Here is an 11,707-nt window from a genome sequence, read left to right as displayed (position 1 = left end):
CCAACCCAACATGTACCTTTGGAGACACCTATAGAGCATCTTTATAATCACCCAGTAACGTTGTGACGTTTGGTAGCACACAAAGTGTTCCTCCGGTAAATGGGAGTTGCATAATCTCATAGTCATAGGAACATGTATAAGTTATGACTAGCACATATGCCCGTGCGTTACAACGGAAGAGATTTTTTTGCGAGCAACATCGGGAGAGATAATTGATGTGTCCATCAAAATGGTCTCCACAATAGTGGGGCGATAGAGTAGAGAGTTGTGGTGTTCTCGTGGGTCATGTTTGGCCCACAAGATCTTTGTAGTAGTGGAGTTGGTCGGAGTGGCGGCCACTAACCAACTCGTGTTTTTTTCCTTCAAGTCCGCCTCCTTGTCAAGGTTGTGGTGCCTTCTGATTTTTCTAAAAAAACTGCGAACATATTTTTTTGAAAAATGATTAATTTATAGAAAAAGAAAAATAAAACTTGAAATAGAAATATTTTTAAAATACACAAACATTTTTTGAAAATATGATCATTTCTAAGGTGAGAGAAATGAACGTTTTTCGAATTTGTGAAGAATTGTTGAAAATGGAAACTTGTTTTGAATATTCAAAACAATTTTTAAAAATCTATTTTCAATCACGAACATTATTTTCAATTTGTGGCCAGTTCAATAAAAAATATTTTTCTAATTTCTATTATTTATAAAATGAAATTTATTTTACAAATCTCGAACAATTTTGGAATTCTTTTTGAAAAAATCCAAACATTTTTTGAATGTCAAACAAATGTTGAAAGAGAATAAAAAATTTAAAGTTCCAAATATTTTTGAAAATGGAAAGAAAATTTGCAATTCTAAGATTTAACGAAAATTTGTACAAGAAACGAAATTTTCGAAAATTAAAAAAATAAATTTATGAAAAAAGGAAAAAAATAACTTGAAAGCGAAAAAAGAAAAATAGAAAAGGAAAATAAGTGGAAACAGGCCGGCCCAATATTGGGCGCCAGATGAGAAGCTCCAATTATATGACGCTTCGTGTGATAACTAATGTTCCCAGCTGCGTGCGTAGGATATAAATGGGTGGCTATTCTGGGCCTTAGCGCGTCTGGCCCAGGTATGAAATTCGGGACAAAACTCTTTTTGTTTCTTTTCTAGTAGATGGATTGCAAAATTTATTTATTTTCGAATTTCAATTTTTTTGCAATGAAAATTAATTTACAAATCCCGAACAATATTTGAATTCTTTTTGCGAAAATGTGAACTTTTTTTAATTTCAAATAAATTTTGAACGAAAATAAAAAATTAAAAGTTCCAAATATTTTTGAAAGTACGAATAATTTTTGAAATGCTAAGATCTAACGAAAATTAGTATAAAAAGAAATTTAGGAAAATTAAAAAATAAATTTTATGGGAAAAGGAAAAAATAACTTTGAAGGGAAAAAATAGAAAAGGACCACATAAAAAATGAAAAAGGGCCGGCCCTACATTGGGCGACCGATGGGAAGCTTGAACTATATGTCGCTTCGTGCAACAAATAAGGTTTCCCAGCTGCATGTGCAGGAAATAAATGGGTGACTTTTCTGGGCCTTAACGCGTGCAGCCCATGTACGAAATTCTGGACAAATTCTCAAAAACAATTAGTACCACCTCGGATATAGAAAAAATATTTTTGTGGTGAACGGATGAAAAAATTGGAGAAACGCACCTTGCTTTATTTGTAGGTATAGAAGAAAGCAATAACAACAAACTAAACGATCAAGTGCTAAGCTAACGGAATGGGTCAAGTCAATCACATCATTCTCCTAATGATGTGATCCCGTTAATCAAATGACAACTCATGTCTATGTCTAGGAAACATAACCATCTTTGATCAACGAGCTAGTCAAGTAGAGGCATACTAGTGGCACTCTGTTTGTTTATGTATTCACACATGTATTATGTTTCCGGTTAATACAATTCTAGCATGAATAATAAACATTTATCATGATATAAGGAAATAAATAATAACTTTATTATTGCCTCTAGGGCATATTTCCTTCAAAAAAATCTCATGTCAGATTTGTAGTGGAGTCTATAAAAATGATGTGTATCTTTTGGAATTGAAGAGGAGTAGGTAGAAAAGGTATAGCCACCTACCCTCGGCAAAACATACTCGTCGTTGCCTGGATCTGAAGGTCCAAGATCCTCCAGCCCGTTGCAACAACCGCCTAGCAGTGCAGGACGACACCGCCATCTGCTCGCCCAAGCAGAGGACCACCTTGTTGGACGAAGAAGGTTGTCATTGTGCCCTCATAGCTGTAGATGGGATCACGATCTCCGATGCCTCGCCACCAGAGACCATCGACCCGGCCAGAAACACCACCTTCACCGTTGCGCAGCCATAACGTCTGCCTTAAGTCGCCCATATATCACATCTTACCAACGAAGGTTAATAGAGTAGAGATCTCCCCGTCGTCGCCTTCATCGACCAGTGTCAGACTTAGCCCGGCCACTAGTCTCTAGCAGCACCGAGGAGAAGAGAGGACGGAGAGGTAGGATGCGGCTGCAGTTCGGATGGGAGGAGGCGGCGGCTGTTAGGTTTCCTGGCCTCAAGCAAAACTTGTAGGGGCAAATAATCTCACAAACTGATTGATTATTAGATTCATTTTTAGTCGACTTTGCAGAAAAGGGAGGCAAATCAAAATCCACTGGAACGAAGCTCTCCCCCCCCCCCCGCGTCGCCCCTCCTCTCGCGACACGGGGGGCGCCCCTGTTCGCACCGCCGCTCCCCTCCCTCCCTCGCACCCAGTCTCGCTGCCACCTGAGGAGGCCGCCGGCAAAGGCCGCGCGCACTCCGGGGATGGTGGCGGCGAGGCGCTTCTCCTCCACCGTGCGACCACCATTTCGTCAGAGGAGGGACGACAGGCTGCGTCAGATTGGATCGGGCGCCCGGCCTCGGAGGCGGGCGGAGGCAGCGCTCGTCGGCGTCGTCCCGGTGTCCCTGCCGGCCAGCCCCGGCCCCCTTGTGTGCGGCGGCCCGTCGCTGCTTGCTCGGGCGCTGCTGGTCTAGGGCGGGGGCGGATCTGGGGCTACCTTCCCGGATCCGGCCGGTGTTGGCTGGGCCGCCAGGTGGGGTCAGCCGGGGAGGTGGTGTTGCTGGGTGGTGGAGGCGGGAGTGGTGGAGGCTGGTGGCGGTGGGTGCTATTGGTGGCGCTTGGTGGACTGTTGTGCCGGTTTTCGATCTCCCCCGCCTTTGGTCAGTGCTATGGCATTTCGGATCTGGTCTCCGGCAGGTGCACGGTGGCGCGCGTGGGGTGTGTTAGTGCTCCTGATGTTTGGCTGCAACCCGGGACCATGGTGGTTCCTGGCTTCGGGCAGCGCTCCTCTGCTCCTCGCCAGCATGGTGCTCGGTTAGGTTCGGCGGCTCGCGCTGCGTCCGGTGGCCCTGCGTTCGGACGACCATTGGTGGTTCCAGTGCCTAGTGCTGATGTTTGGCCGTATGCGGTCTCCGCGGGGGTGCGGTTGGCTGCGACGATTCATGTGCTTCTTCGTCTCGGAGGGGCCCAATGGTGGTGGCCAGCTGTCGTCTTGCTGTAAGTATGTGCTCAAACTCCGGGTGAGAACCTTGCATCGACTATGTCGATGTCGGCGGCAATGGTGTCTGCCGACATCGTTTTCCTCGTAGGAGGTGTCGTTGTGGAGCTCCAGCACCTGCAGTACTTTGTTTTGTGGTATCCGGGTGAAAACCTAAGATCTGGCTTGTCGGATCGGATGACGGTCTTGTGTCCTTGTCGGCACTACCTCCCTGGAGGCGTCATCTTGGAGACCCAAACGGCGGCTTCTGTGCCTGCGTGTGGTTGAGGGTGCAGCGTTTGGTGGTGGTGGTGGTGTGGCCAAGTTGGGAACAGTCGGAGGGTCCAATGGTGGTGCTGGTGGTGCGACTGGCTTGGAGTCGACGGTGGTTGTTTGGTGGTGTTTTCTGGGGTTTGGTGGCGGTGCCTTTGGCGCCGCAGGGCGGCCATCTGTTTCCCCCTCGTGAAGGTGTCTCGCTATGCATGCTCAAGACTCTCCCTTGGCGGCCGATGTATTGCGGCGAGCGTCGTGCTCTTGGTGATGTCTTGGTTCATCCTTGCTCTTTGATGGCGCTAGATGCCTCCCCAAATTATTTATCGTTCTGATCTTTCATGGCGGGGCACCCAGTCAAGGCTCGTGCTTTTCGCACTCGTTGGTTGTGGTTGCTCCTCAGTTGTGCCGTGGGGCTCGTTATGCACGCAATGCGGTGCGTTAGGTTCCTCGCAAAGTCTCAGTATTGTGATCCCTCGACAACACCCCATTACTACTTGTGTCTGACGTGGTGATGGTCCTTTTAGTCTGCTAGCTAGGTCCCGCCCTTGTTGGGTGTCTTCTCTTCTCTTCTCCTTGTAACCTTGTTGTACGGTTTTCGGCCCGGTTTCCCTTATAAACGGGTCAACTTGTTTTAGGTTTTCGATCCGGTTTTCCTTATAAACTGGATCACTCTCCTGGCATATTGGCCACTTTAAGTAATATATTCAGGTGGAGGGACTCCTCCTCCGGTGATTCTCCAAAAAAAAAACCACTGAAAAAAAACTGTTCGACCGTTGTTTCTTAGTGATGCTTTTTGCTGCATATCACGAGGATGAAGACCTACGCAACTCAGGATAGATGTTTAAAGTTATTCTGAATACCAGTTTGTTTAGTTGGTTTGATGGGTTTTTTTTTCCCTGGAGCAGTGGCGTGTCTTCTCTTCTGCTTCAACATGTGTCGACTGATGCTACCTGGGGAACAATGTTTCATCTAGCACACTGCACACTTAAAATTCTGAAGGCAGCACACGGAAAAATCCGAACAATCTGATCTTGCTCACACATTCCTGAACCTTTTTCCTTTCTTATACTATTAGTATTACATTCGACTTGCAAGCAGACATCCTGCTCCCCATAACCACGGGGACGTACTCGCTACAAGCAAAAAGAGAACACCACAAATACATATGCAGTGACCTTACACTGCACCTCGCTTTCTTTTACAATAGCACATTCAAGGGAATGCTGCAATACTATCAGTCTCCAAGGAGGAAGGAAAACAGAGAGAAACCCAGAGACGACTGCGTGATCTTTACTTTTGAACTGGCTATGCACGGCCAACTAACTTTTGCTGATTTCTCAGGGAACTGTGAACTGCTGAGCGAGATGATCCCGACGTTCTTTCAGTTATGACTGAGGGACGATTGTGCCGACGTAGCCAACCCCGACGACGAAGAAAGCCATCGACTGGAAGAAAAGGTATATGAAGAAATTGTCCTTCCCGAACGCGACATCGTACCACCCACATGAGAAGAGGAAGGCTCCCACGCCGAGCTCCGGAACGTTTAGCCTGAAAATTTTCATCTCTGAAAGTTAGTTACCGAAGGGCTGAGGCAAAAAAGGTGGCAAATGTGTGCATTTTGTCTTGTTTGTTCAGTACCTCTCCCACATCCTCATGAATGACTTCCTGGCTGATGCTTTGTTAGCAGATTTCATCTTCATGGCGCTGCCGAGCTTCTCCGTGACGACCCATTCATTCGCCCTGCCTGCCTCTAACAAGCCAATCAATGTGGCCTTGGTTCTATGCAGCGACATGACGTTTTCGAAGAGGATCCAGAAGAAAAGCAAGTGAAAAGACCTGCCAAAATTGGTGCATTTTCGTCAGGTAAACACACAATTTGATCAAATACTAATTATAATTGAACGATCATTACTTGCTTATTATATTTTTATGTGAATGTGAGCTCTTTACAGGCTATAATATAATTACCTGGGAGTTCCAACAGAGTTGAGAAGAGTGATGATTGTGGGAATGTAGACGCAACCCCACTTCGGTATATGAACCTCAGGGACAAAGATGGTTGTCGGGATGATGATGCAGTAGAAGGTGAATGTCACAATGTGGGCAACGATCTTGCGCACCAAGAAGAAATTGTAGATGACATGAAACTTCTTCCAGATTGTCACTTTCTGCACACACACACAAGATCAATAGCATCTGAGTTAGCAACATAGTTAAGGTGTTGTCTTAAAACAGAATTGGACTTGATGGGTGCTGGGGCAGACCTTATTTGTCACAATCTCCACCAGCATCTTCCTGAACAGGTTTGCTGGACCACATGACCATCTGTGCTGCTGAAACCGGAAGGCTTTGAAAGTGCTGGGGAGTTCACTCTTAACCTGAGAAACATTGCAGAATTTTCGTTAACTCCAATTTTTCACTGTCAAATTCCTTTTACTACTGTCTCATTTAAAAAAAAATAGGAACGTGGTATTGAAAGAGAAAAGCCAAAGGATGTGCGCTGTATGTTATCTGAATCTGATGGTTTGCATGATTGATCAATGTACCTGAACATCGCCGAGGTAGACAAACTTCCATCCCTTGAGGCTGGCCCGGATAGCTAGATCCATGTCCTCCACGGTGGTCCTGTCCTTCCAGCCCCCTGCTTCATTCACTGCAGCAATGCGCCACACACCGGCGGTTCCTGGTAGAAGAAATCATTGAGATTGTTAGACAGATGCCATGGATAAATTGGTACCAATGTCGAATAAAATCATCCGAAAGGACATTGGAAGACCGGACTGAATCTCACCGTTGAAGCCGAAGAAGGCGCAGACGGAGGAGCTCACTTCCTGCTCCACTTTGAAGTGGTAATCCAAGGACATCTCCTGCATCCTCGTCATCAGGCATTCATCCGCGTTCACTGATCACAACCAACAACAGCACACTCATCAGCATCCCTCCCCAGCATGATTGTCACCGGTGAAAAAAAATGTACAGCTCAAAGTTACCGTCAGGCCAACTTTTCACTATTACCCTTGACTTTTCACAGTACTACATAGCCACACAGTCGCTCGCCTTCTTTTTACTGTTAGCAGCATCAAACACATTGAGCATGAGCATGCTTGGTTCCGTTTTGTGTGGGGAATAACAGGTTGGTTTTGTTCGGTTGCTTCACCCGTACAGTACAGTTGGACCGAGCAGAGGATGTGGGCGCACTGCACTGACACGGCCCAATAAAAAGTAAATCTTGGAGGTTAGCCGTAGGGAGCACTCGCAAATCTTGGAGCTTTATAGGGCGGACCCTGCAGTCTTTGCAGACACATCACGGGATCACGGCACGATTCAAGCCGGCGCCACCCCGCGCTAATCTGTCTGGCCGCGCCCCACGACGGCAAAGGTGAATCTAGGACGCGAGCTGGTGGCATGGCATGGCATCATGCAATGATGATCTAAACACACACCGAGAATCTCAGATGCCGCACTTCAGTACTGACGAGTTATGAGCTAGTAGTATTGAGTTGAGTACCAATATGCTTATCTCTTCCGTGGCAATTTCTATTGCTGTCTGCGAGGACAAATCTCGGGCGCCAGGACAAGGCACGCCCTGCCTGCACCGCAACTGGATGCGGTAGTGACAAGAAGCCATGGCCGACGTGGCCCACGCCGGTCACCGACGGCGGGCCCGCGGGCCTTGTAGAGGCGGGCCGCACCACGTGGGCGCCCGAAGATCTGTCCCATGGCCCACGCTGCTAACCGGGAAAAGCGCAGAGAGCCTGACGAGCGGACGCCACGCAGCACTATTCGGATCACCGACGGCGCCACCGACGACGAGTCGACGGCCGAGGGGGTCTCCCTCGTTTAGATCGTGCGATCGGATCGGCGAGGAGCCGGGCCGGAGTGAACTCCGGCCGACCGACAGCCCGCCGCCCCAGGGAAGGGATGCATACCCAGGCACGAGACGCGCCGCACGCAACAGTGGCGGCCACGGGGACGTGCCGTCCCTCCCGCAAGGACTTAACTTGCCATCCCTCCCAACCGTACCGTACCATGGCGCCACGGTACGCAACCGACCCGCCAGATCTAGCAGAGCGTACTAGCACCACCACGAGCTAGCTGATCCCCCATGAGGCAAAACGCTCTCCAGGCATTATTATTTTATTTTATTTTAGCGCTAAGAGGAAACTTGGATCTTCCTTCAGGTGTCCAGCTACATCCTCCCAGTGGCCTTCGGGCGAGACAGCACGGTTGGAAGAAGAGTTAGTTGGGCTTGGACGCATCCTAGGCTTGCTTCCAAACAGGGAAACTGGCCGCCGATCCTGATTCCTAGACTGAACCGCGGTGAAACCTTTGAAGCACGGTGACCTCTGTCTTTTTCTTCCTTTCGTTCTCTTGATTGATTATTCTAGCCTACATACAGTACAAGATGCCAAAATTTCCTACTTTTGTGTCCCCTAAGGCACGCCGCTGAAACTGAACTCGCAAATTTTGAGGAACTGAACTGAAGTAATGATTCTTTTTGGTGAAAACTTACCGAAGCGCCATCGCGCCTGGACGAGGGCGATCTCCGGGTTGTGGTGGAGGTAGGGGATGGTGCGGTGCAGGAAGTCGGGGTCCGGCTGGAAGTCGGCGTCGAAGATGACCATGTACTCGCACTCGCGCACGTACCCGTGCTTCATCCCGGCCTTGAGCGCGCCGGCCTTGTACCCCTTGCGGTCCTCCCGGATCTGGTACGTGATGTTGATCCCCTTGTGCGCCCACCGCTCGCACTCCATCCGAACCATTTCCTGCACGGGCCAAGCACACATGATGATTAGCCGCCGTTGATTGACAGGCACGTTTCACAATTCACATTCACAACGAGTAGGCAATTATTGGGTGGGACGTAAATTAAAATGCCCACGGCTCTCATGGAGATATTGGGCTCCAATCATGGTATCCTCCTTTTGGAGGGACAAGTACCATAACCAATACTATTAAGATCATAATACTGTTGGCATCTTTCTAAGCTTGGAAACGACGACTAAGCTGCAAACCATGTAATGCCATCTCTGGATGCCATTACTACATTGTACAAAACACATGGTTTACACATAGTGGACACCTAGTAAACCAGGACCAAGCCGGGAAGGGCTAGTGGCGTAGTAGTAGAACCAAACGTGGATTACAATCAACGTCCTAGGCTGGGCCAAGCAAGGGCTGACCATGGCCTAAACTAATGAGTAATGAGAACCGACGACAGGGCCCCGTACGCACCAGCCAAGCATGCCTTGCCACGGCCTACGTACCCCAAGCTTAATTACTGTCTGCCGATCGCGAGGATCACGTACAACTACGGTGGCGACTTGATTACACATTTAACGGCGTGCCCCGTCACGTGCCCAGCACGTGCTTTTCCAGGGGAATAACCGCGCAGGGGTTTTTGCCTTGCTTTCCCCCCATTTATTTTATTTTATATTATTTTTTACCTCTTGGAAGGAAGGCCGTAATAGTAAAAGAAAGAAAAGAAAATATTCTGACAAGTGCCAGCTCTGGTTGATCCGGCGCGTAAAAGATACTAGGGTAATCGCCACTTGTGGCCCGTCGGTCAAACCGTTGGGGGCATTTAATGCCCGTCCGATCTCCAATTAACGACACCGGACCGCGCGCAGCGTCCTTGCTAGTAGCACAGCATAGCCCGCCCCGCCAAAATCATCGGGAGCCGTTCCTTCGCGCGCGAAAGATGCCCAGATTTTTTTCGGCTCTTGTTCGTGGATTATCACGACCCGCCAATGTGAATCCCAGTTTGGAGGGCAGACAAAAATGGAAAACGGTTTTGATCTTCGCCGCCCTTTTTTCCGATTACGGAAACGGCGAGACAGCCGTGTAACCGCACACACAGGACACACCATCAGTTTGGGCACCGACAAGCGCAGGCGTGTCAACTACTACTACTCCTACTCCTCAACACGAGTCTGAATTGACTAGGCACAAATGTTAAATAGAAAAACATTTCAGATTTTTAGTTACACAGCGTGTGCCGCACATGGTTAGATTTGCTAGGTGAAGCTGAGAGTTATTACTAGTAACTAATGGCCAAATCTCGCTGGGAGCTGGGGAGTGGCTCCTTGCTCTTAATTATAAACAGGGGGAAGCCCTGTGCCGTGAAGGCGACCGCGAGGCAGTACCCAGGCCAGGCGACGTGTCTAAAAGACAAGGCCGGTCGGAGCCTGGCACTGCAGCGAGCGCCCCGGGTGTCACGGCTTTTCCCTTTGGGAAAAATGGAAAAGGGGACGGTGGAGTGAGAGGGAATCCCGGGAGCTTCGAGGTTCGGGTGGACGGACCATGGATAGTTTGGGGGTGGGGGGTGGCAGGGGGCGTAGTCACCGACAGGTGAACATGAGCCTCCATAATTACCAGGCCAGTACTACTACCACTGGCACCATTACTTGTACTGTTCGACCCGAGAGCGGCCGGGGGATAAGATCTTCCTCACCTTGACGAGGGGGTCCGTGGAATCGTCCAGCACCTGCACCACCAGCCGATCCGACGGCCACGACAGCCCGCACACCGCGCCGATCGACAGCTGATACACCTGCACGTATTATCACGCACAAAATATGAAAAAAATGTTAAATGCAAGAAGAAACCAATGGGTGAGAGGAACAGAGAGGGAAGTGGAGCTGGAGCTTGTGGCGGCAATGGCGATGGGGCGGAAGGAAAATGTGGTACCTCCCGCTCGTTGAACATGGGGATCTGGACGAGCACGACGGGGAAGGCGGCGCTGCCGAGCTCGGGGTCGTCGTCCTCGCAGATGGGGTCGCATTTGTACCGGCGCTCCGGCCGGCGGCCGAGCAGCTTCACCCCGACGATGACCACCGCCATGTAGAGCCGCTCCAGGAAGAGCAGCACCGACATGAGCAGGCACAGCGCCACCGCCAGCTTCAGCAGCGGCACGATCACCGGCGCCCGCACCTGCGACCACGCGTCCGGCAGCCCCACCGCCGCGTCCATCGCTCGCTCGCTCGCCTTGCCCTTGGCTACGCTAGACCTCCTCGCCGGCGGCCGGGACGAGGTAATGCCACGCGCGAGGCCCTGCTAGCTAGCTTAGCTAGAGCAAGCTAGCGTGTGCCAGGGGCTGCGGGCTGGCCAGTGTGGAGCGAGCTGGGACTGTGGGGGGAGCTGCTTTGGGGGATGGAGTGGTGTGTGCGAGTGTGTGCGGGGTTTTATAAAAGGGGCGCGAGGCGCAGCTGCACATGTAGGGTTTTGTGTGGACTTACTATGCGCCATGGATTCCGTTTCCAAGGAGTGTAAAATGAGTAGAATAGGGCACAGCAGCGTGGTGATAAGTAAAGGGGGGCGGGGATTGGATTTAACAGTGCAAAGCGGCGCCATGATTTGTCGGGCGGGGGTGAGATCGGATGGGGTCGGGCGAGGGAGTGTCGGTGGTGCGCCGCGGGGGTAGGAACTGGGACGAGCCGGCTGAGCTGAGCTCATGTGTCACAAGGTCAGTTAAGTGGTTATTGCCTACGCCGTGCTGGTCACTGTGGGTTGGGGTGGTTTCGTTTGTGGATGGATGGATGGATATTGTGCAGCTTTTGGGTGGGATTTGCTTTTTAGCCAAAAGGGAGACGAAAGCAGATTAAGAGCAAAGATGGGAAATTGAGGAATCCTGTTCCTAGTTTGGTAGTAGGACATGTTTCTTGTACTACTGTATCAGTGAGGAAACGGTAAGAGAAAATTGTTGAGAAACAAAAAAGTACGATGTAGGTAAACATGCACACACACTGTCACGTACGCACACACTCATGGTGCATGCTGAAAACCAGAGTCGTTTTTTGGAAAAGGAGGACATCCCGGCTCCTGCATGGGAAAGAAAGATGCATCAGAAAACCGGAGTCATGGAGTTCAAAATTGATAAAGTCACCACATGTGT

At 49.8% G+C, this 11,707-nt stretch overlaps 1 protein-coding gene across 1 annotated transcript; it reads right to left on the bottom strand.

The window, feature by feature from the left end:
• Positions 1-4,824: 4,824 nt before the first annotated feature.
• Positions 4,825-10,785, bottom strand: LOC119316511 (glucomannan 4-beta-mannosyltransferase 1). Its single transcript, XM_037590835.1, has 9 exons — positions 10,504-10,785; positions 10,268-10,366; positions 8,327-8,579; positions 6,605-6,715; positions 6,360-6,496; positions 6,078-6,191; positions 5,782-5,981; positions 5,452-5,649; positions 4,825-5,361 (listed from the first exon to the last, which is right to left on the bottom strand). Exons 1-9 carry the CDS (start codon positions 10,783-10,785, stop codon positions 5,199-5,201), a joined length of 1,557 nt encoding a protein of 518 aa, XP_037446732.1. The 3' UTR covers positions 4,825-5,198.
• Between the last annotated feature and the right edge of the window lie 922 nt (positions 10,786-11,707).

The sequence above is a fragment of the Triticum dicoccoides genome, chromosome 6A, assembly GCF_002162155.2.
Source record: "Triticum dicoccoides isolate Atlit2015 ecotype Zavitan chromosome 6A, WEW_v2.0, whole genome shotgun sequence".
Classification (NCBI taxonomy): domain Eukaryota; kingdom Viridiplantae; phylum Streptophyta; class Magnoliopsida; order Poales; family Poaceae; genus Triticum; species Triticum dicoccoides.
Note: the sequence above shows the minus strand (reverse complement) of the source record. Positions and strands in the feature narration are given on the sequence as shown.

Excerpts from the sequence above, each read along its gene's own strand:
- LOC119316511 (XM_037590835.1), bottom strand. The coding sequence starts at position 10,785 with ATGGACGCGGCGGTGGGGCTGCCGGACGCGTGGTCGCAGGTGCGGGCG. Across the intron at positions 6,192-6,359 it reads TCTACCTCGGCGATGTTCAG|GTTAAGAGTGAACTCCCCAG; the intron begins GTACATTGATCA and ends AATGTTTCTCAG. Across the intron at positions 5,362-5,451 it reads TTCATGAGGATGTGGGAGAG|GCTAAACGTTCCGGAGCTCG; the intron begins GTACTGAACAAA and ends GAAAATTTTCAG.